Source organism: Xiphophorus couchianus, chromosome 6 (assembly GCF_001444195.1).
Source record: "Xiphophorus couchianus chromosome 6, X_couchianus-1.0, whole genome shotgun sequence".
In the NCBI taxonomy this organism is placed as follows: Eukaryota; Metazoa; Chordata; class Actinopteri; order Cyprinodontiformes; family Poeciliidae; genus Xiphophorus; species Xiphophorus couchianus.
This window is the reverse complement of record NC_040233.1, coordinates 18,480,152-18,505,985: the sequence shown is the minus strand read 5'-3', so window position 1 is coordinate 18,505,985 and position 25,834 is coordinate 18,480,152. Positions and strand designations below refer to the sequence as shown.

At 37.7% G+C, this 25,834-nt stretch overlaps 1 protein-coding gene across 2 annotated transcripts; it reads right to left on the bottom strand.

Annotated features, from left to right (window-relative positions):
- Positions 1-527: 527 nt before the first annotated feature.
- On the bottom strand, positions 528-22,505 carry cables1 (Cdk5 and Abl enzyme substrate 1). 2 transcript variants are annotated; one of them, XM_028020887.1, is made up of 10 exons: positions 21,806-22,505; positions 11,933-12,004; positions 11,751-11,843; positions 9,870-9,947; positions 6,335-6,437; positions 4,501-4,657; positions 4,304-4,407; positions 2,830-2,936; positions 2,467-2,674; positions 528-923 (listed from the first exon to the last, which is right to left on the bottom strand). In XM_028020887.1, exons 1-10 carry the CDS (start codon positions 22,366-22,368, stop codon positions 783-785), a joined length of 1,626 nt encoding a protein of 541 aa, XP_027876688.1. In that variant the 5' UTR covers positions 22,369-22,505; the 3' UTR covers positions 528-782. The 2 variants fall into 2 exon arrangements, with proteins under 2 accessions (XP_027876688.1, XP_027876689.1); XM_028020888.1 differs by lacking the exon at positions 9,870-9,947.
- Positions 22,506-25,834: the final 3,329 nt, after the last annotated feature.

Here is a 25,834-nt window from a genome sequence, read left to right as displayed (position 1 = left end):
TAGCACGCGTTAACAGCTCCCGCAACAAAGCACCATAAATGTGCCAGCAATACACTCTAACATAGAGCACAGGAAATCTGACACTGATAAAAGCGTGTCTGGCCTCAGGGAGTCCGTAGCAAACATTTAAGTGGTAGAAAACGATCTGAACGAAAAAGAGGCTGCATCTTCTTTGCCCGTGTACAAATACTAAGAAATGTCCATGCAGATTTCTCTGGCTAGAAAGGGTTCTGACAGGATCAAAGGTCCAATTATATTACACATGTTTAGCTTATTGTTCTTCTGGGTTAGTTCCAGAGATGGGTAAAAAATCTTGTGATATGCTAAGAAGTGCACTTTCATTACAAACACTTGCAAAAAGATGAGTCACTCCCGAGGAATAACAGTCCTGCTAGAAACAGCAGCTTTAAAAAAGGCTTTTGTTTGAAATTGTAATGCTGCTGAAGAGGTAAGACAAGATTTATGAAGAAGCAAAACAATATATATATATATATATATATATATATATATATATATATATATATATATAAAAAAGTTCTCCTAATCAACAAGAGAAAATTTACTTGAAGTAAAGCAGATGGGATACAAACTGGTAAGAAGTCCATGTAGTGATAGTATATATGAAAAAATAAAAATAAGAGTCTTTTTGGCGAATCATAGTGAAATGAGAGAATAGAAGGGTTTCATCTGTAGTGGTCACAAGGAGGAGGGGGATGAATCCTAGAAGGTTGGGGGGCAGATCAGGAGAACCCAGCTGCTGTCCTCCTGATGGTTTACCAATGCTAAGAGGTCTGCAGCAGGCGTCTGTAGTGAGGCATGATCTCGTGTTCAGGCAGGTGCAGGTTGAACTCCAGTGCCACCAAGACAGGAAACTCGAACGCTATCAGCTCTCTGCGGTTCACCCGGAATCGCTCCTCCAGTTTCTGCAGAGAGAATTCAGATGAGAGGACACTCAAGTTGTGGATCTCTGCAGCTCCTCCAGAGTTACCATGGCCTTTATGGCAGCTTCTCTCATTATTGTTGTCCTTGTCAGTCTGTCAGTTTAGTTGGGGGGTTGCAGCTGTGCGCTTTCCAATTTTATTATGGACCTATCTACTGTCTTAGATTAAATCTAGATTAAAATCCTACCTGTTTAGAGTTGCTTTTGAAACACAATCAATGAAACATTAATCAAAGAATGTATGGTGTGTAATGGCGGCAAAATGTAATGTTTCAATTGTTGACTGTGTGTTCTATAACTTTGTATTTTTGTGTTTTTATGATGTAAAGCATTTTGAAATGCATTGCTGCTGAAATGTGCTATCTGAATAAAATTTGATTTGTCTTCATGAAGACCATCATGAATCACGAATTTACAAACCTCTGAGAACTTAACACAACAGCTGGATTCACACAGGTTATAATGCACACAAGAAGGACTCCACACACTAATTAGGCAATTCTAAAATCAAAGACAAGCTTAATTTTTGTATTTTAATACCAGAAAGCTGTTAATAACCATTTTTAACAACCATTAAAAGGTTGTATTGAATCAAAATGCAACAACATTGAAAGTTCAGACCCTGGATATGTATAACACATTCTATTAATAGTCTATCCAGTTTCAGCCAACTAACAGAAAAAATATCAAATGTATTGTAAAGATGTTATTTGTAAGAATTTTGAAAGCCATGAATTCATTCAACTCCACAATTATGTACTACTTTGTGATGGCATGTAGCATTGGTTTCTAATCAAAACCCCCAGGGGTTTGGTCCTGCAACTTTAAAGTGTGCCTGAATCCACCAAGTTTACTCAGAGTCCTGCTGATGGCCTAATTATTGGATTCAGTTCTAGGACACCTGCCCTCGATGACTGAAGTTCGGCACCCGTAATCTAGTTAATAAAATAACAAATGTGATAAAGTTCAACAGGGACTTGCATATTAAAAAAATTTCACATGCCAAACTCATCCTTAAAACCTCTACTTTTAATTCTGGCTGTTTGTGCACTACTTTGCTAGATTTAAATCGCAATTTTAAGGCTTGCAGAAAACAGGTCACTTCTGCTAAGCTGGAGAACGTTCAGAAACACCTTGGCTGACATACAGTACATCCGTCAGTAGTTTTCCTTAAAATTTTTAAAACCAGATTATGTTTCCGTTCCTTTTCTGCTTGAGCTCTATGAGCAAACATAAGAAAATCCTTACACTTACCCCTTTAGACTTATTTCACCAAATAAACCAGTGAGTAATTTTTGCTCTTCCCTCAGCCTCAGCTGTATCTGCCCGTACACGTTAGCTCCTGCTTTAGCTTGCTTTCTCTCATTAACAAGCCTGCAACTGGTGATGCAACTGAATGCACTAAAAAGCCACCTCAGCGGACTTTATGATTATTATGAGAAGACTGAACCTGTCCCTTATTGAAGGACCTCTACATGAGAAACATCAAACATTTGTTTTCTGGTTGTGTGGACGAGAAGACCTACATCGATAAGAAGCTTGACCTCGTGCTTCTTAAGATCACCGCCAATCTTGGCTGCCAGGAGGACGCAGGCTCCAGCGCAGAGTTTGCGGTTCTGTTTGTTCAGCTTGCCTTGAAGAACGAGTTTTTCAAAGTAGACAAAAGCCATGGCCACAGTCGGCTCCTCATACCCGCATTCATCCTGGGCCAGTTTTTTTATCTCTCTTTTCAAGCTGTGAAAAAGTTTAATTTTGAAGTAGAGAAGGGGATAAAAAAGCCAATACTGACTAAGATAAACTAGAAGTAACACATCCTATGCTAAGGCTAATTTAACTTCAAATGCAAAAAGAAAAGAAAACTTCAATTCTTGACATTCTCATTGGTTTACCTCCGTATCTTGCTTAGAGTGAGACGAATGTGGGGGAATTTCTCCTTGAAGGTCTCGTTCATGTCCTTCTTCAGGTCAAAGGGCTTGACGTATTCGATGACCGTGGTCTGGAAGGCCAAAGAAAAGAAACAGAGACGGTGTCACCCAGCGATCTTTGTGGATAACTTAATATGCTCACGTGTGGGTGTTGGATTTCAAGGTCTGATGAAGAATCTCTCTGGACACTGGCTTTATCCAGGACACTTAAAGGACAATCTGGGACACTGATGTTTTAGTAATGTGAGAGAACCAATGAGCAGTTGATTGTTTCAGTTTGTTGATAAGAACCTTGTTTTATTTCCAGGATTTTTCTAAGTCTTGTCAATGAAACAACAGGTCACAATGGCTGCTAAATCTTTGTTATAATGAACAGTGCTGTGCAAAAGTATCAATACCTCCATCCTTTTTTTTATTTTTACTTTTTGTCACATTACAGTCACAAACTTAGGTATTGGGAATTTTTGTTGTAGACAAACACAATTAAATGCAGAATTAGATAGTTAAAGGAAAATATGCATTTTATATATATATATATATATATATATATATATATATATATATATATATATATATATATATATATATATATATATATATTTACAAATAAGGATTTTGGGTTCATATAACTTGTGTTGCCTAAAATTGATAAATCACTAGAAATTCTTCAGCAACCATACTTTACACATAACCATAATTTACATATAATTCAGTCTTCCTCTAATCTCTTCTGTTCTTTTTTTTTAAGAAAATCGTACGTCTATTAAGAACCACAACCATGCGTTCCGCTGTCTACCAAGTATCCTATGCTCTTGAAACACAGAGATCACTCTTGTTCCATTCCAGTAATAAACACAATAGCCATTGTTGTTGGACGCTGGCTTTTGCTATCGAAGGAAGAGAGAGTGGCCTTGACTAACATTATAATTATATCAGTCCTTGTTGTTCATTCAGCAAGTCAGAGGAAAAAATTAAGCAAAGCAGGAAAATATAAGGAGGGAGTTTAGTCCTGTAATCCCTTTTCCACAATAAAACATCCGCACTTTTATGAGAAAAACGGAGATGGTCTAGTTTTTAAAGTCGCTAAACAACAGCAGAGATAAAATGTTCTATTTACTGCATTCCATTGGGTGAGAAACAGAATCACTGGCCTTGATGATTAGAAATTGTCTGAAAATATTCCAAAAAAAGCTGATACTTTAAATTGTTTTTTAGGAATAAATCGCAGACAAATCTTTCCGGTGTTATTCTTCCTGGTGAAGACGGAGGATGCTGAGCACAAAAGGTCAAAAAATAACTGCAGTGGAATACTGAGGCTACGTGTCGAAGCGGAGACGAGCCTCTTCCTATTTGTTTTGAATGAAAACAACCTTCCCAACCCGCTCAGAGGCTGTTGTTGCTGCTGCTTGTAGTGCCGTTAGACTCAGTATCGTCTCACCATGTAAGAGGGAAAGATGAGCACTCTCTTGTGCTTTCCACAGGGCCACTGTGGGTCATCCAGCAGGTTGGGGTCATACTCGCGAAAGTCTCCGAAGTCGTTCCCTGCAGCGAGGACCAACAAACAAAACAACATGAGCTTAAACCTGGAGTTTGCGTGTGAACGGCTTCCTTTAAGAAGAGTCCAAGTTCACTCGCCTGTGTCCAAGCTGCTCTGGTTGCTGTTGGCTCTGCCCAGACTGAGGCTGCGGTGGCTCGCGTTTCGAGACTGAGAGAAGGACGAGGTAGAGTCAATGGTGTTCCTTCGACCGCCCAGAACGTTGGTGGGATACAAGAACTGGGTGTACGAAACAGTCTGCAAACAAAAGAGTGTTTATTTGAATAATAAAATACCAAAAGGGTTCTGAGGTGGAATGCTAAACTCCAGACATCCCAGCCTATTTCTATACCAGAGAAATTTGTTTTCAATGCTGTAGAGAAAATAAACATAAAAATGATTAAAATAGATAGGCACAGCAGAGCAAGCTCCCATATTGATACTTTAAGCATGATGTTTTGGGCCCACAAACCTTCTTCAGACTAACAGAAGTGTGCCTGAAATGCCACACATGATAAAATCTTATTTTATGATTTCTACAGTAGATATTTATGATCCACAATCCAATCCAGTGAATTTTTGAATGTGCATATCGCTTAAATAATATGCAAAATATTTACGCAATATTTTGCACATCACCTTTTGATATACAGTACATACATTCGATATTATGTACATTCATATGCACATGATGCAACATAATACGGTATCAAAAAGAATAACAGGTTTATTTAGTTTGTCCTGAAATGTATTCATCCCATTTACAACTGCTTTTACATCAGTTTGTCTGGGTAGCTAGTTTATTTATTTAAAATATCTATATGAAACATCCCACAAGCGCATCCATACCATCTAAACTTTTTCACATTTTGTTTATTTACAACCACAAACAGAAATAACTTTTTTTTTTATTTTGTACTTGTGATAGACCAAAGAGAAGGATACGTGATTTTTTTTAACCAAGTAAAATATACATCTGAAGAAGTATTTCAATAATTTATGATAAGCTTCCTTGAGACAATACTTCAAATTAACTTGAGCAGCAATTACAGCTCTAAGTGCTCTGGGCTTTTGCTCATCTAGAGAAAGAAGATTTCTGCTCATTTTTCTGTGCAAAATAGCACAAGCTCTTGTGCAATGGAAATCGTCTTAAATGCATTTTTTTAAGTGGTGCCATAGATTCTGAGTTGGATCTAATGCCTGCAGGACATCAAGCTCCTTGAGGACCAGTGTCTCTTTGAAGTCCTTGATCTAAACCTCAGCTGTCGAAGTTTCCCTAAAAGTTTAACTTTTGTCTCAGTCTCAAGTCTTTTACAGCCTCCGACATGTATTCTTCCACTCATCATCCCAAAAACTCAGAGAAGCTTCCCTCACCCTTCTGAAGAAAAGGTAGTTTCACACCATGATGCAGCCAACGTGGTGATGAGTAGTTTTAGGTTTCCCAACAAATAGTTTATGGAATGAATCTTAAAAAATTAAACTCTGCTCAAACCAAAGACCAAAGCACTTTCTTCCTCATGTTTGTTGTGTCTTCTGTATGGCTTGTGCCAGACTACAAACAGTTCCTGCCAATAAGTCTATATTTCAACAACGGCTTTGTGTTGAAAGTCATGTTTGTGGAGTGAGCGCCTAATGTTGTCCTGTCAGGTAGATTTTATTAAGAGCAGGCTGAATACAGATGCAAGCTAGAGTGAACATTTTTTAAAAACTATGAATCATTTTCCTTCCACTTCACAATTTTAAAATACTTTGTGTTGGTCTATAACCCATGATTCCACTAAAATTATTAAGGTTTATGGTTGTAAGGTGACAAAATGTAAAAATAAAAAATGTAAGGTGTATGAAAGCTTTTGTACAAATTCAAAATATTGCATACCTTCTAATCCAAGTCAACAAGACAAGTTTGATCTTTACAGATCTTTGCCGGTTTCTCACCTTTCCATCTGCTCCCAACTCCACTCCCTCCAGTCCAATCACCATTTCCTTGGCACTTACGCCTCCTGACGGGTGACGCTGACGCCCTTCCGCCCTTATGTCCCTAGTGAGCACAAGAGTTTTAGAGCTCCCACCAAACAAATCGTGCTGCAGCTTCGTCCAACCCCCACACTCCCTCCCTCTTGTTTTAGCCCTGCTTCATCCCATCTGCCTCACACACTCATGTTCTGCTTTACACATACAGACCCGGTATCGATCTGAGCTCATCGGCTGGCCTAGTTTCTGTTAACGGCTCGTGTTTTCAGGAGCTTCTCGGAGCACTCTTAAATAAATTGTGCCCTCGGGAGGCAGGATGGAGGAGAAAACTGAGCCAAACTCTGTCAGCTGCTGCCTCACCCAAGCCTGAGATGCCATACTGATGTGGGAGTGTGTCCCAAAACAGATGGCTGCAGAGCCAAATGTGTGTCAGTGGGGCAACGTGTGGGCAGGTTGAGACTATTCACATGCTGAATAAGCTAAATATTTCTGTGAAAAGATTGTGCACAACACACAATACCCGTACTGATGTCTGTAAATACTTGTTTTACAGCCACACGCCAATGGAACAAACATATTTTTTGCTGGGCTTAAAACAATTAACTATTTATAGAAAATCAACTGCAGTTTTTTCGATAAATATATTTTTTGTCATTTCCAAGTAAGTTGTTCGATTGCAAACTAATAATAAATAGCTTTGTAATTAGGCAATGAATCATTCTTACTTTTAGTATCCAAAGCAAACAAACAACCCATGCCTACAGCCAAATTATTTTTTCTCTAATGTTAAGCACAAATGCACTCTGACAGCCAAAGACACGTGCTAACACCGTCCTGTTTGTCTTCTGACCCCTTATCGTCCCTGGTTCAGTCTTGCTTTCTGTTTAACTCTGTATCCATATGCACACACATAAATCCTGTGTTTTGGCGACACATGGCATCTAGTCAGTCGCAATAAAAACTGTGTTATCAGACAGACAAGCAGGGCAAGGCACAATGCTGACACGTCGCAGGAAAGGAGATCCCAATGCAGCATGGCAGCTTTAACCAAATAATTTAAAAAATGTGGAAAAAAAGATGAATGGATACAAGCAAGAACATTTAAAGGACAAAGACGAAAAATAGAAAAGTTTCTCCTTTGTTATCCTGAGAATGAACGATGAATTAATGAGAAGGAAAAGTTACTCAGCAACATGCATGAATCTCAGGCTTTATGTAATCTGTTTGTTAGTGTTTCAGTTTTTATGTCAAAGCAAGCTTTAAAATAAGTGAAATCACAAGAAAGGTAATAAAAATCTCAAGCTATTAGATATTTCAATAAACACTTTACAAACTATCATATAGAGCGGTCACAACCCCAAGTATAGGAGATTTGAGCTTCTTCAACTTTACCTGTAAGAGCATTTATTGCCAACACCTGAATAAGTTTAAAGCTTTTACATAAGATTACATTTCCACCACAGCCCACAACCAACAGTACAGCCCAGCGACCCAGAGCATAAAAACATGATGCAGAATATGTGGTTTCATACTCCTGTTAAACATAAATATTTGATTCCCCTCAGCTCAACCTAAAACTTGATGTTTATTTACTCGTCATTTTCTTATAAGAACAGATGGACTCTTGCTCTAAGGCGCTCAGTTCAGTTTTGTATGTTGTTCTGCCATCATTTCCCCCAAATGCAGACCGTTACAAGCAATCTATCTCATCTAAGCAGGGGCTTGTAAATTCTGCCAGTACGGGGATGTGGCCAAGTCAATGACTTGGTGAAATGGTCTGGACTTCCTTAGATAGAAAGAAAATTTAAAAAACTACCTTTCGTAGCATTGACATAAAAATGTTTAAATCAAAATGTGTAACATGATCTACTAGCAGAAAGGAAATACTAAAATTATATAGCAAAGTAGTCTTACTGCTGTAATTTTATCAATAATTTAATTGACTGTTCATGTAAACAGTTGATTTTGAAATGGTTTTGTTGCTGTAAGAGAAGGAGAAGTTTAGAAGCTCTTTTTCAGCCAACTGATCAACAGTGTGCAGCAAAGTGTTGGGGAGGGGCAGTTCATGTTACCATGCACATACAGCCAGAGACAGCTCTTGTTCTTCCAGCACCGTCTGTCTTTCGACCACAAGAACAGTAGATTTTTGCAACCAGAACTTCAGAACTCTAGTGTATCATGATGAAGTTTACCTGCGACAGCCTAAATAACTATATTTAAATATATGCTTTTAAGAGGCAATAATTTCAACTGTTTAATAGCTAAAATATTTTTTTTTGACTCAGGCAGGGAGGAAGATACAAGTCCAGTTAGCATAAATATTTTTCTAAACTAGCAAAAATGATGTCAGTACAACAGACTTTTCAAACCCCTAAACTTAATGGATAAATCAATTATTTCAAAATGGCTTTTCTAAGATACATAGATGCAAGCTTAAACAGAAAGGGTGAATAAAATAATCCAATTTATGGTAAAAACTTAATTACAAAATGTGAGAAGGACATGCTGATCTTCAGTAGAGCTCTTTTTGGAGTTCATTTGTACCACAACATGAAAGCAAATATTCAGAGAAGATGGGTTAGTGTTAAATGTCAATCAACAGTTTCAATTGAGTTGTCTGATTCAATTCTGTTCAGGACAAAACAAGCAGCAGACATCTAACTGAAAACTGCCAACATGCCTCAAAAAGCAGGCAAATGTGCACACTGACAGAGCATAGGGGGCTTATTAACCTTTGACCCTGCACTGACTGGTTGGCTTAGGGCATTCCACAAATACTCTGAGCCTGTTGTGCTCTGCACTAAACCTCAACATGGAGCTTTTCTTTCTGTGCATTGTATTCTCGGTTGTTTACCTGGCCTGTTTCCCTTTCCACTTCCTCTAAACCGTGTCACAACATGGGGGTCAGAACCAGTTTTGCAATACAGCTGATCTCTATGCAAACCAGGCAGAACCCCTTTATATTGAATTCTAGAAACAGAAATGTGTTAGCTAGAAATCAGCTCTTCTATACAGCGGAGATCTGTAAAATTGGTAGAGAAGAAACAAAAAAGCATGGCTTAGAATTAAGCCAAATAATAATGCAGTATTATTGTTTCAGGCTTAAAAAGACTACATCTAAGAGGAGCAATTACCCCGGGAATGGTAAACAGGATGGACAGCAAAGCCAGCTATGGTAAAAAATTATGTGTGAGGGGGGGGAAGGATGAGTGTCCACAAGCCACCAGAGCAATTATGACAAAAAGCAACAGAGGCAACAAGCAGAAAAGCTATCTAGTCTATTAATACTTACACATGTATGCACACAATTAAGCCCTTGAAGCCATTTTTCAGCCCACTTTGTATTTATGACACCATCATAATAAAAAAATGCATCGGCCAAAATCAAGCTTTGAAGGGAGAGCATGTTGACAAAGGAGAAATATGGGCGGAATAAAGGAAAGAGGGAGCACAGGGTGGGCGGAGTCATAAAAAGTACGGCATGCCGTCTGATACATACCCTGCTTGGCTACAATCTTGATAGGGCAGGACAGAAAATACACTATAGAAGGATCTTCTGCCACTGATAAGGACTATCCTATGAAAAAGAAAATGGTGAACAAGCTAATGAGCATCTATCTGGTGAAGATCCACTGGTTGAAGTTGGAGAGAGATGACAGGTAAAACATCAGAGTAAAGAGAAGATTGGAAACCTTCATTGTGAAACTTTGGTATGTGGCATGTGCAAAAGCTTTGCATCACTACTAGTTCTCAATATTTCACTTCTAATGAGAAATAATACCGAATACATTACTGTTTGACAGTAATCAAGAAATCTTGAGCCAGATGAAAAAAAATGGTTTCTTGAAAGCAAGTCCCCATACCTGACATAGTCAGAGAAATGCTGTTAAGTTTCTTGAAACATAATTCAAAAACAAAAGGTTAACAAAATCAAAACGTTAGCTACTGCTGAGTGTATGCAATACAGAAAATGTCAAAGACATTTTAACCAAGCTGTTTTATAACTATACCTGAAAATGCTAGACTCAAAAACAGAGATTATGCTATTTTGGAAAAAATAACACTACAGTATTCCTACCCCAACACTGGGCTTTTAACAGCATGTGGCATATTCTGAAATCTCTTCCAAAATATACTTTATACAATGGGTGTCTTTAAGCGCTGTCATGAAGAATTTGATGCCTATTGGTTCTAGTGCGTCTCATTCCAATCCCAAGTATTGAAACAGTGTCCCATCTGAATGATCCAAGCTGAATTGGACAACTTTTTTCCTCCATAATAAATAAAATCAATGTTTTAAAACAGCTTTACGTTTACTCAAGTTATCTTCTTCTGATATTAAAAGCTGAAACATATAAATGAGAAAAACGTAAAAACAAAAAACTGTAAATGGAAGAAAATGCTTTTTAACTACATTGTATGCAAGTAATAGATGGTTTAAACAAACAGCATTTCCCTGAAAATTGTCAGACATGAGGACTGTAACAAAAATAAATGAGAAAAAAAAGAGAAAACATCTTTAGAGAAGCTAAATTGTTGCTTAAAGACTTTATATCGTAAGTCAGTAATTAGAAAGAAACATGATGCATTTTTCCAATGACTTATTGTTCCCATTAAAGCTGACCAAGATTTTAAAAACATGTTAAATGCTTACTTCAAGAATTTCTTCTCATAGACATAAGGTCAGTCTATCAAATATAATCCAGTCCGTAAACAACACCAGTTCCAAGTTGCCAACTTCTTTAGCACATTAATTAATACTATGCATATGAGGGCAAGAATGGGTTCATCTTTAAAAATACAATCTAAGTCACCATCTTTTCTAACAAGCTGTGGACAAAATTGCTCCCTTTGTATAAGCCAAATGTTCAATAATGCTCTAAAATAGAACATAAACTTATACCTATTTGGATGAAAGACCAGCATTCAACTAGATCTCACATCTTCATGAGACGACCTGACCAGCAATAAAATACTGAAAGTCTCTGAAATAGTACGACTGAGTGTGTATTCAGTAATCGTTTGAAGATCAGCAGAATTTGTTTGACGTGAAGGATTTCTATGCTGCAAACATGCTTAAGAGAACTGTGATACCAATATGAGATTCGGCATTCAGCAGTGAGACAGATTGCGTGATTTAAAAGAAAACTCAACAGTGATCAAATAAAGATTTTTAAAAAAAGTTCATTGGATTACATAAATGAACAACCGGATGGGATTTCCAGTTTTGTTTGATTAAGAGTTAGAGCACCATGCTGTGAATGGACCGGGCCTGTAATGTGAGAAAAAAATCAAGCTGCACTTCATTGACTGGGGCAGCCTGCCATCATTCAGTGAGAACTCTGCATTGACTGGAGGACGCCTCTGTTTGACTTCATACCTTCCATTGTGTATATCGTGTTGCCGCATGTTCTTTATGAAGTGGATCTTCTTAAAGCTCTTTGGTCGGGGTGAACCCGATAGGGTTCGACATCTAAAATGCAAAACAAACATAACAGTCGAACAGGAAAAGAAAAAGTGGAAGGCATTTCTCGAATTAATGTGGGGGACTTTTGCTTGTACCTGCGTAAAGGAGCATTTTCCTCAATGTCTTCTAGAGTTTCTAACGAAGAGCGCTGAGAGATGAGTCTTCTCCTGTGAAAACAGGCAGAAGAACGCAACCTTTAACTTAAGAGGATGTGAATTAAATTCCCCCCATCGTATTAACACAAAACAAGTTTGATTTTCTGGAATAGCTCCAGCAAAATGACTACAAATATGACACAATTGACACAGCAAAGAAACTTAACTGAAGGTCAAACAATGTCGAATGCACCATAACATATTTTAGAAGCTAAAGAAGCAATAAGGAGCTAACTCATTAAGAAACCAAAACATTCTCAAAACATCAGTTGTCGGCAAGAAGCAACCTTTTCAAGAAAACCTTGTTGAGCTAGAAATAATACTTTTATTTTTCAGTAGCTAGATTTTCAACTTACAATCTGGGACCTATGTCTGCCCTGAAACCAAAGAAGAAAAACTGTCACAATGTTCAAATATTAGCTTATTTATTAATGTTGTTAACATAACATTCACCAAATAATTACAAATTATAAATCATGCATCTCAAACTCAGATATGAGTTTTTACATTTCTTTTCATTTTTCCAACAAAAACCAAAACACGGGGACATTTAAAAACATACATTTAATAAATTAGAATATGTTCCAAAGAATCTAATTAAAAGATTAAAGCTAACTCTTAAAAAGAACAAAGGGAAATGAGTTGCTGAAAAAAAAATTTTTCTAATAACAATCTAATATGTTGAACATGATTGTACATAACACTTGGCACTAATAAATGCATATTGACATGTGATGATAGTTTTATGTTCAAATAAGGCTCCACAATATAAAGAAAACAAATGATTGTTAAAAACACAACACAATATTAATTATGATTATCAAATGTTCTTCCTCCTTCTTGTTTTCCCAACATCACATTTTCTCCATCACTCTTTATGAGCAGAAGTATTTTTGTTGACAGAATCTAAGCATCAAACAAGCCAATTATTACCAAATGATCGTAAATATGAAATGACAGCAAAATGGATGTTTTGATAAAAGTGACATTTAGAAATATTGTAAAAATTAAACTAAAAACAAAGCAAAGTCAATATTACTGAATTCATGGTCAGTTTCAGGTAGAACTATAACCAGGCTAATTGCCTTTAATTGTTTGCTGTTAGTAGAAAGAGATCTTTCTCTTTCTGTTAAAAAGTCATAATTTTGACTAAACATAAAAAGGTAAAAGATAAATAATGACTGTTGATTAATACACACACTATCATGTCTACCATCTGATACATCAACACAGAATGCTTTTGTGGTCAGTAATCTCCTCAGTCTCATAAAGAGCACATAGTATTTCCCAGGATCAGAGCTGCTAAGAGGATAACGAGCTGGCTCCACGAGCCTTTTGTGTAACACATTTGGTCACAGATGGCCTTTATTTCACACTTTAGCTGCTTGACTAAATTCTGCTGCCGCAACGCTTTTAGTATGTGATCAGCTGCCAGTTTCAGAAAATAAAACCCACATGTGATAGCTAAGTATCCCAAAACAGTTCCAAAATTAGGTTATAATTGCATGATTAGTGTCACAGAAACAATGCTGTCTAACACTTTAGTCTGACTCAAAAGTTTTACAACCCCCCAAAATTTAAACAGTGAGAAGTTAACCCATTAATGTTCTAAAGAACTGGAATACTACATTTTTCTTCTGACTTCGGTTAGAAAAACAGGGTGGAACCGATGCTGTCTGTAAAGCCAAATGTGAAATAGTGGAGCAGAAATTAATAAATGTGTAAGATAAATGTGTTTGATAGTATCCAGAGCTAAGAAAAAAAAATACAAACCGTCAATCTCTGATAAATTAAAAAAAATGCCTGGAACAATAATCTAAGTTTAAATAACTAGAAAGAATTGAAGAGACATCCACTGGGGCTCTGCTTATGCATCACAAAAGAAGAGGGCCTGGCCTGACCTCTGACCCAGGGTTGAAGGAGAGAGTTCATGTGATTTATGGCCAGTATTTAATCATCCTCCTCTCAGACAAGAACAGGCAAAGTAATGATCCATAGCTGCAGCCTTCCTCGAGGGGCATGCTTTCTTTCACTGAGTCACTTTAATTGTGGAATTGCCTAATCTTCCAAAAAGTCACTTGAGCCATTTTAAATTATCCTTGGCTTGATATTTTGCAATGCATTTGTAACTAAACAGTGACATTTTCTCAATTGCTACACAGTTGCTTTGGTGTTTTAACCTTTATCATTTTATTCCTGCAGCCTCAGGATTAAGCACATGTGGGTTTGCTTAATCAATGTAAGATTAAGCAAATGTTTCTTCTAAGAACATTTTGCAATATCTGTTGCATGCACAAAAAGCTAATTTTGTCCTCATTTGACTAACTGGTTTGTTGCTCTCAGTATCACAGAGACAAGGAAAGATAGGTGAATTTCCCATATAGAAGTTTACTGTCAAACTAACATGACATTGGTTGGTTTTTAAACAATAATGTTGAATATCTGCAAAAGACCCTTGTAGATCGATTACAGGTTACAATATGCTTTTTCAGCTTTCTTACTGGGTAACTTTTGACCGACTGAAATAGTCTTTAATATGATATATTGTATATTTCTGTGTAATCAGAAATGAATTCACTCTGTTTCTCATGTAAATTGCTTTGAAATTCAGTGTTATATAGATAAACTTAATTGTAAAGCTAGTTGGTGTGCAAGTTACTTTAGTTGAAATAGTTATCTTTCTGAATTTTAAATATGCAGACTTTAAGCATGTACACATGGTATTGTATTCTAAAGTAATATTGGACTGGGGACTCTGCACATGTCTTATCTTAAGTGACAAAAAACAATCTTGATAGGAAATGGTTACAACAAATAGTCCACTTCCAACTCAAATCTCTATAAATAGAAAACTTTGAAAAGCTATATACTAGCAAGCCGACCATGATGTTTCCTGTTTGCTTTGTCACAACTCCAGCTTTCATATTTGAACTCTGATCCAACCACTGTGGATGAACAGCTGCTGTTCCTAGTGCAAAAGATGTTTTCTTGGCCAGCACAAATCCTGGAGACAAAAACAACAGTATGGCCACTCATTCATTCTCAACACAACTCTAAGAGCAAGGGTCAGAACAATCAGTGTCTAGTCCTTCAGTTAGACATTAACTGGTTTGAGTATGGCGCTTTGAAAATGGCTTGTAGCCTCCAGTCTCTTTTAAACAGTCCCTGTTATTGTTGCCTAAGGTAATTTTGTCCAGGCATGACCTCAATTCATGCAGCGTTACATCAATTCTGCTATGAATGCAATGAAATTATCTTGTAATAAAATGTGCATAAAAGGGATTTCCAATCCTGCTCAGTGGTGAGCAGGAGGTGAGCATAGAGTTATAAAACAACAGAGGGCTGAAAGTGGAGATTAGAAGGTTTTACACGTACGACCTGTTGGCAGCTTGCCACAGGACATGGTCTTCCATTTTGCAACAGAGTAAAAGTAAATGTTAAGGTCTGGATTTATTCACACATAGAAGGCCATGCCAAGGGGGAAGAGGGGACTTGATTATCTGATGAGAGGACAAAAAAAAAAACAGAGGGGAGCTGAGCCTCTCTGATCCTCGAAAGGACCGGAACAAATGGGATACATGAGGCAACTTAAAAAATAATTGGGCATAAAAGACGATAAAGAAAGTTCATAGCGTCTTATAAACATTCACAACTGAAACTGTTAGTTTCTCATTGGCAAGCATAGCAAGTGCATATGTGAGGACAAAAAAACAAAACGAAAAAAAGCGAATGCAGTGGCAATGTGTGATTGCTTTGAGATAAATGTAAATAAATATACTCAGATAAAAAAAAGCATGACATGAATAATGGTTCTAGCTTTACTAAAACCATCATTTAAAAATAACAGAAGAAAAATGTATTATGCAAAATGTGCAAAATGTATGCTTTAAAATTCTCTTTTAGTGTTTTTAAATAGAGGATAATGTACATTAACAAACATAACCTTTGGACTGAAAAAGGACTATTATGTCTTGATTGACATTTATTCCTTTCATTTGAAAAGAATGTTATCAGATTTTTTTATTATCTTAACCACTAAATAAAAAACCTTCATCAAAGTATAATTTTTTAAATGTTGATGGTAATGTTAAAAAAAATCTTGATATCTGGGAAAATTTGAAAAAATAGATCATTTTTGTGAGTAGGACCACATATGACAAATATTTTGACACCGTTGGATCCACAAAAGACATCTATGCATTGATGTTTATGCATAAGAAACACGAAAATAACAAAAAATTATCGATTATCCATCTTAAAAAAACGGCTCCAATTTTTACATGAAGTTCTGTGGAGAAGTGGAGGGGATTTTCTTTGTTCTGAGGCATGTTCTTCAAATCACTTAAGAGTTTTATTTGAAATTCACACCATGTGAAAGGGGAAAATTTTTTCCTACATTTTGCTGAATAAATTGTTGATGGTGTGGCGACAATAAGAACTTATTTACAAAATGTGTGGAATGTTGGAACTCAGATAAACAGTAGAGTGGCAGGAAAAAGTTGCATGTGATGGAAAAATGAAACTGACATACAAAATAGTAAAATATGTCAAAAAAATAAATCACTTAGTAATTGTTTTTGATCTGTTTAAAGTGCAGATTGTGCTTCTGCATAAACTTATGGAGAAGTAGTTAATTTTCAAAGTGAACAGCATCTCTGAATGATCTGAAATTATTTTTTATGAAAAGAACATTTTAAGAATGTAAAAAAAAACATAAAGTTTTATTTAATAAGAGGAATATTGTAAAAGCTAAATGGTTAAAAAAGAACAAACTATGCGAAATGAATTAGTGATAAAAAAAACTACAATAATTCCCACATTCCAAAAACACTGTTTATAGTTAAACACATGCTGGACCTTGTTACACTGTCTCATATTCAGCTCCTTGTGGACTTTCTGACCATATGTTTCACAGCCCAGACATTACAAGACTCTGAAGGAAAATAAAGCCTTCTTATATAACTCTGTGATTATGCCAACCATGACCTCACCATGCAACAATCGACCTCATAACCAAAGATATGTGACCTAATCGCACAAAACATGAGCGGACTATTATGTTGGCTCATACTCCCTTGTTTCCAGCCAATTTGTTAAATCACTGAAAGTACAAGTGTCTGCATTATTTCTGTTTGGTGTGAACAAAATTAAAACAGGATGTGAGAAGCTTTTGTTTGACTGTGATGGAGGAGGAAAAGACAAATAGTGATAATTGTTCTACACATCCAGCATACAGCACCAGATGGGGAATGGGGTGCTATATTTAAAGTTCGGCTCTTGGTGCGCTGATTTATGATGAATATACACTGAAGAGTGCAAAGAACCTAAAGTTAATCATCATATTTCCACATTAGATTCTGAGGGTTTGAAGAAGCCCCTGGCCTCTAGGTGAATCTATTCTGGAGACACATCAGAGCCTCTGCGACTTCCTGAATGGGAGCAGGACTCGAGGCCAAAATCTCTAAAGGGAGAGTGTGTCTCTAATTCCTCAGAGAGAGGAAGTGGAGAGCAGAAAATACAGAGCCAGGCTGCTTCTCAGAAAGCATGGGCATCCTGCCTCTCCCAGCCAGGGACCTCTCGTCATGTTTCCACCAGCTGCCCAGGGAAAAACAAACCCGGCACTGTGTGGAGAGCGCTCGTCTGTTCACACACCCGTAGAACGTGGTCGAACTCCCACAGCAGGTTATTCATTTCTTGGCATTAGAATTCCTTTTATGCGAATGTCCTTCAAAAGCAGGACACAGTCAGAGTTTAGCAACTTCATACTGAATTTATTAATGGAGCAACTGAGGTTGTTGCGGGTGAGAGTTCTAGGGTTGCTCAATAACGGCAAAATGCAGGTCTCCATTAAGAATATCTTGTCTCTAAAAATTCTACTTGAATTTTTTTAAAAGTAAGCATAAATTTAGTTTCAGCGCAAATAAAAGTTATTCTTCTGTAAGGTGTAGGGGTCATAATGGACACTGGGAAATGTTTTATAGGGTATACATGGGTAACTGTCAATCCTGAGATTTCTGGTAAGGCATTTAGTTTTAATTTGTTTTCTTAATCTTTGTTTCAATAGATATTTAACATTCAAATTCATAAATAGTGTAGTTCTCGTAAAAGCTTACTAGTTGTCTTTTACCAATCTATAAAAGTATTACCAGCAATTTTGTCAAGGTGATTTCACTTTTAAAAAATGATGTGGTCACTACAAAGTTCAAAGGCAGGTGCAACTGCAATAACCGTAAATTCTGTATTCTTTGAAGGAGGTAGAGCTTCAGTCTGGTTTACAATCCATTGTTGATCATTTCATAACACTATGAAATTACTTAAAGCTTCAGTGTGTAGTGTTTAGAAAAATATATTTTTTAAATATTTGTTAAAACTGTCACTGTTGTACCGTCACTACTTTGTGATAGTACAACATGAGACAAATGATATGTGAAAAAAAAAAAGCTATATGCAGAAATGCACCGCTCCAGGTAAAAAACAACCAATCATGCCAGGAGGAAGGTCTTAAGGCCATCAACCACACACATGTATATGCTGCTCCTCAATGTGCCAATGTGTGCGTGTGTGCCTTGTTGCCTTGTAATTGTCTGGTGACCAGATGTACATCAAAAGATAGGGAGCCCCCCTGCTAGGACAAGTGGGAATTGGAGGATGAATGGATGGAGACATTCAACAACCTTATTGAATGCAACTTTTTTACTAACATCATGTGTGTCCTGTGTGTTTTAGTTATATCACTGGACATCTGATTACACTGACTCTGCAACATTAGCGGTCAGTGAAAAAAGAAGCCTGTCTGTGACGCACCAGTTTAAATCAGGCGGACATCTATAAGATATAGGGCAGAGGTTTTAGAGGAGCAATATTTAAGGACACAGATTTAAAGATATTTGTGTAGTTATTATCGTAGTATTAATAACTTAACTGTAAGCTTCTTTTAGAATATGCACAAATGTAATTTTCTCCCTATTTCAAATGGTGTGAATTTATTTCAATATTATCATTCATCTTACTTGATTGCATATATTCATTATGTATGAAGAACGATTGTGTCCAGACAATATAAATTGGTTTAATTTCAGCTTCTTGCACTGATTTGTAAAAATAGATTCATGCAGTGTGGTACTTTGGTGAGAATCTCAGCCCACATCAAAATCTGAAAGAGAGTTTTCCCCTCCTCACCATTTGCACAAGCCACTAAAAATGTATAAAAGCAAAGATTATGTCAAAAAAAGTAACACTAGACTTTGGCAGCATCTGTCCTCCACAGTTCTCTGCACAAAAATTAGGAAAATGTAAAGACTGCAAGCTGAAAGACTATTCTCATTCAAAGTCATCTTTTGACAGCGATTTATTTCATGAGTGTTTGTTTCCTCATCCGCAGCACTTCCCGAGTCAGAACAACTGAAGAACATTTAGGTATTTAGAGTTTTAAGCATATTTTCCCCTCACACTACAACCTGATAGTTTGTGTAACTTACACTCTGCCATGAAGGGGAAATAACAGTTTACTGAGTGTTTCACCATGAATCAGAGCTTCCTCAAGAAGTGTGGCAGAGACACCAGAGGGTGGAGAGGATTTAGCCAGATGGGTGGGGTAGAGATTTGACCGGAGGGGCTCTGAATGGAAAAAAACTGAGGAGAAAGGAGCTGAAAGCAGGTTGAGAGTCATTAGAGGACTGACATCTGTCTTGCTTCTATGGTCAGCCAAGACCTTCCCTCAATCTGTCCTCGCCGCTCCCACACAAACATAAAGTAGACAAAAGGGGGCAAATAAGAGAGGCGCATAAAACGGCTAGCCCCTGCTACACGTGGAGTCGGACAAGGGTGTAGAGTTACAGGATGTTTACGTCACACAGAGCAAAAAGCAAGTGTGTGCTAAGCTGTAAAAGTCAGTTCCATAAAAAGAAAATCACACGGGAAAAAAAAGATGCACAGAAAGCAAAAGTGAACAAAATAAAACTGAAACCAGCTGATTCCCTGTGGAGCCAGTGAAGCTTGGTGAGTTATGGCCATGATAGCACCTACATGGAGTGCAGATGAACTCTCCTCCTGCTGTGCTTTGTTGTGTCCAAGCCAAGTGTGTTGCCTGGAACTGAGTGCAACTTTTCGAAGCGGCTGACTATACCAAATTTTCAGGGCAACAGGTCAGAATGTTCGTTCATTCATGTGGAAAAGCAGGAAATGAAACAAGAATTGCTGAAAATTCCTTGGGTTTGTTACGGTTTCAAATGATCCGTCAGAAGACATTGTAATTTGGTTACAAAAGAGCCAACTTTAAATGTAAACCGATGAAATAAAACATTTCTTTTTTACTACTTTTCTTAACCCCAAAGGTACTTGATGTCTCTTTGTTATGAGTTTTCTGTGTTTTCAATTTGTCACAGAAGGCAGACATCAGGTTTGTGAATGAAACCATACCTCACTAGTACGTGTCTGTTTACGAGCATGGAAGTTAGTGAGATCTGAGATATTTGGATATTTTTGTTGGAGTCCTTTTTTGTGAATGCTTACGCAATACAAGTCGTTTATCGGCATTTTATTTCTTAACTTTAACTTATCAAGAGAAATTCTTTAATTAAGTCAAGAATTAACTGGAGCACAAAGGACAGCTGCAGACCTGCTGATTGATAAATACATAGTGCAGATGGGACAACCACAACTAAACTATGCTCATAAAAGTCTTATATAAATATATTACTTAAAATAAATTAATAATACATTATTAGAGAAATTGTATGCTTTGGCGTGGACAATCGTAGAAATGACAGCTGATGTGACAACTGTCCAGATAATAATCACAAACACCCACCACCTGAATATTAAACCACAAGTGGTTATTGCTAAATAAATTGACTGTCCACAGACTGCTTTATTCAAGAAATGTAAAATTAAATGGAAGGGAAAAAGTGTGGTACAAAAGCTCAAAAGCAACATGGATAATCACAACCTGGACATGATTGTGAAGCAAAGCACATTCAACAGTTTGGGGAAGATTCACAAGGCTTGGACTGCAGCTGCAGTCAGTCCTTCAGTGGCCACTACTGGACCTGTCATAATTTTTATATCTACTGTGTCACTTAAACATTCAGTGTATGTGTTACTTTTTATTTTTTGCTCTAACACATGAAAATATTTGTTTTGATGAAAGTTTTGAAAATTTTGCAAACAAATTGTGTTTTTACCATCAAGCAGATGTGATGCTAACATCAAGGCAGGCAGAGTGATTGTCTAAGCGGACCGAAAAATAGAATTCTGCTTTGGGAACCTTGGGAACACTTGTGCCTTTTTGCACGTGTGAGTATTACAGGTTTTACTACAGTAAAAATGATAGAGAAACTTTTCACAGAGATATTAGGTTGCAGTGCATTTCGCGAAACACCACAGAATGGTAAATGAGAATATTACATAAGATGACTTCAGTTGTCCTGCAAGGAGGAAATTTACTAAATAAAAATAACATATTTGTTATAGAAAAACTTGCACGAGTGACCTGAACTGAATTGAGACAAATGTAATGTCAAAAACATGCAACAGTGATGCTATGGTAGATGGTGATTTTAACTGGATCACTATGTTAATTTTTTACCCATGCAACCTTGAGCCACTCTTGGAAAGCATGCAATGGGACAATGCATTCATGCAAAGGCACTTAAGAAGTTAGAAACACCAGTTGCTTTGCTTAAAATTATTACAAACACTTGAGATGTGAGAATGCAGAATATTAAGTATTAAGCTAAAAAACAATTACCAGGCGTGTTGCAGGGCATGTCTCCACACGCCACTCAGTGAAGAAAAGCCACTATTTACATTTACCTTGACCTCTGCTGCTCTATCTGTCCGCCCTCCAGGCTGAAGCTCGGGGAGAACTGCCTGGAGTAGGCGGCAGGAAGGATTCCCTGAGTGTAAGTCTGCAGCCTCCCTCTGGTTGCCACTGGGACCGCGGAGAAAGGCGAGTTGAACGTGGAGGGCATAAAAGCGTCGCCCTCAGTGTCTGCAGACGCCGGGGCAGCGGCGGAACCCATCCCACAGCTGCCCCAGCTGGCGAGCCGAGCCTGGGTTGCTAAAGCGAGCGCCTGGGTGGCCGTGGTCGCTGCAGCGGCAGCCGCAGCCTCGGCGGTGCCAGCAGCGCCGTGCGCCCCGAAGCGCTCCAGAGAAACCAGGCTCTGTCTAGTCCGTGCTTCCAGCGAGTTATCCTCCTGGTTCTGATCGTCTGCATCGTCTTGCACGGGTCGTCCGTCTAAAGAAATGTTGCTGAGAAAGGACAGCGCTGCTTGCCTCCTCCTTGGGTCTATGCGTTTCCGTGTATGCTCAATACTGGGGTGCTTTATCTGCTGAAGCGTGGCTGTAGATGTGTTGCTGCTGGTGGCAGCCGCCATGGTCCGCTCCCGGCAATCAGCGTGTCGATCTTACCTTGTGGACATGGATATTGTTCTGATCGTGTTTGTGTGGGTGAATGGAAGAGCCAGTCTTTTAAGTACATGCGTTTAACTGGGTGAAAACAGGGAGGTCACGTGTGTGCAGTATTGTGGCAGCACAGGGAAAATCTGGACCAATGAGCTTTGAGGAAGTCCAGTTTTTTTTTTTTTCTTTCTTTCTATTTTTTTTTTTACCTTTTCCTGACTGCTGAAGCTTCTCTGTTCTCTGACAGAGCATACCAAAATTACATAAACTTTATCAGCATATTTCCAAGCATGGATAAGATAGATAGATTTTTCTGCCTCGTTAACATTTTAGCACCACTCATTTAAGCAATAAATCTTAAACACAAATGTGATCAAACTTTATTTTTCTTTCACTCAAGTTTGATTAAATATACCTTCTGCTTGCTTAATACTCACAAGGTACAGATGTTTGCACTGTGATCAATGGGCGCTGGCAGAATGGGGCCTGGCTAAGTTTGTTTTTAGAAAATAGATCGTTTTCTGAAATGCGCGAGTCAGCATCTCTGGAGCAACTGCGCCATCTGTCTGCTTGACATGCTATGCAGTGTTTTTTTTAAGCGAGTAACTGGCAGTAACTCGCTTTAATATGCCATCTAGTGGTATTATTTGCAAAGAGGTGTGGAGAAAATGTTAATGGATGAGCAGGGGTGCTTCCAGAAAGTTTTGTTTGGGGTGACCAGAAGAGGGCCACTTATCTTTGTGTAGTTGCCTAAATCAAAAGCCAGAATAGACGTTCATAAGTTTTATTTAGGTCTGTTTATTTAGGTCTTGTCTGATCTTAAAACTTATGTCTGACTAAAAATATAATCTAATCTGATGATCTGTAACCTGATATCTTCAAGTACCTCAAAACATCTATGTCTAATGTCTTAGAAAAAACTCCGTGAGTTCCCTGAAAAATCTTGTGTTGTTGCTTTTAAAATATGGCAAACCTCCTAATTTTACAATATTTTATTGTCATATGTTTTATTTTCCTCATTTGAGGATTCATGCAGTCTTGAAAAAGCATGGAATTTAATTTGAGGGGTTTTCACATATGAATACATGAATATATTTATTAAAATATTATATATTTATTAAAAATATACCTCCACACCTCTTTGAAAGACAAAATGTTCAAATCCTCAGATTGTTTTTTTTTTTTTTTTTACCTTATTACAATAGCTATATTAAACGTCTAAATTTATATATTAAAAAGCATAACATTTTAGTTAATTTTCTTTTGTGTGACTTTCTTCATCTTTCATTTGCCACACTGAAATTAAGTTTTTGTCCAACTAATTGACCAAAATCAAAGGGTCATTTCCCTTATATTTAAGTGTTTTTAGACCTTTAGAACAAAACAGCCCTAGATTTGTTGCACTAATGTTTGAGGTGAATAACGGAGTTTGGCACAAACAACCCCGCAAGCATACACAGGTTTACATAACAGATGAATGGATGGATATTTGAGTACTGAATGATTCCAAAAATCAGCATGTGCAATTTTTTTTTTAAATGCTAATAAGAACAGTGGAGCATATTTGTTTATTTAGAAAGTTAGATCTAAATGTTCAGTGACACATTTGGTGAAAAACAAAGAGCAATTCAGGACAAAAAACTTTGTGAACTGTCAAACATGGCAGCAAACAGGTACTAATTTGGGTTCATGTTGCAGCTGCAGGACGTTCACTATTTGTAGCCATTGAGTTGACCATCAACTCCTCTGCATACCAAAGCAATCTAGAGTCAAATGTGAGGCCATGTGTTGTGCTATGTGCTGAGGCTTGGTCAAACCGGGTCATCAACAGAACCAAACACAATATGAAACCTAAAACAAAGGTGCTGAAAAATATTCAGCATGATGCGATGATTTAGTTGAAGTCCAGATCCCAACTTGATAGAAATACTTGTTGGGAAACGCGTTCATTAACAAATCCGCACAAACTTGATTGTGCTGAAGCAACATTGTAAGGAAGGACAATCTGTCCCAGCCAGGTGACACATTGTTAAGACCTCTGTAAAACAGACACAACTACATCTAGGAGAGAACCAATGCTTGCACAGGGAGGACATGCAAACTCCATGAGGAAAAACCCCGGGCCAGGATTCAAACCCAGAACCTTCTTACTGCAAGGCAACCATGCAGCCCCACAATTGCACAAATTAGTCTAATACATTCTAAAGTCAAACATGTTAAAGTTTGCATATTTGCTCTGCTAGAAACATGCAGACAATACCACTAGAGGTCCCTGCTGCACTACATGTCTTACTTCCTGAAACTTCCTGCAAGAGCATTTAGCTGGTGGTAGAAAATCTCACAGTTGTAGTATGTATGCTACAATAGCATAAATCAGAACCATTTATTTAAAATCTGTGTGTGTCCTGCGACTCAAACAGGTTACAGATATTGAATCGGATCACAAAGACTCTCTTTGTCTTATTCACAGACTTATGTGATGGCATACGCAGACATAATGTGCAATTTTATAAAGAAAAAAAATTGCCCCTAAAAATCTGTATTAAAAAATATTTATTCAAGATGTTCCCCTAAAAACATTACATTTTTAATCCAGAACTATAATTGAAAATGTAAGTTCTACATTTAATATTTAGCTCTTAAGAACAGTGATCTGTGGTGCGATGGCTTTGTGCAGACTGACTGGGCAACAATAAAAAGCAGGACCTGCAGGTTCTCTGGCTGCCGTTAATCTGAGCAGCCCATCGGTCCTGCAGCTCCACAGTATGGACTCCTGCCCCTCGGTGAGAAACACCGAGCTTCCTGTGTTTGTGTGAAGTTTCCTACTCATGAAGTGCTTCAGCACCTCATTGTGAGGCTCCATGCACATGACTCTGCTCTTACTTTCATGATGATTAAAGACAAAAATGCTTCTGCGGGAGAAGAAGAAACACAATACGCACTGGCCGTTAATGGGTGCAGAGCTGCGCAGAGGTGCAGGATCACGACAGCCCGAGGAGAGGTCCGAAAGAAAAATGTTCCTGAGGTGAGAGGACAGAATGTGGAAGGAAGAGGGCGAAGAGCAGAGACAACAATGGGGAAATAAAATTCTGACATCTAAATATTTATTGCTTAATCAGAATCTTGGAGTTCAGCTCTCACGTTTTAGAAACGGTGATGTCAAGTTGCTGTTACTGGAAATGCCATCCCTGGGAAAGGTTTCACCTTTTAATGTTTTCTTTTGAGCAATATTTTGAGGCTTTGCAGAGTAAAGCAATTAAAATGCCTGCCAAGCTATTTCAGGGGTGCTAATGTTGTTGCTGGCCTGAGTTGTCTTTGCTGTGAGACACTGCTGACATGCACACATCACACACGCACACACAGACACACACACAATGGACAGAGCATTAAGATCTAACTCTTACTCAGTGAAATCTTTTGTTCTTTAATTCTTGACAATAT

Excerpts from the sequence above, each read along its gene's own strand:
- cables1 (XM_028020887.1), bottom strand. The coding sequence starts at position 22,368 with ATGGCGGCTGCCACCAGCAGCAACACATCTACAGCCACGCTTCAGCAG. Across the intron at positions 4,658-6,334 it reads AGTTGGGAGCAGATGGAAAG|ACTGTTTCGTACACCCAGTT; the intron begins GTGAGAAACCGG and ends TTTTGTTTGCAG. Across the intron at positions 4,408-4,500 it reads CCAGAGCAGCTTGGACACAG|GGAACGACTTCGGAGACTTT; the intron begins GCGAGTGAACTT and ends TCCTCGCTGCAG.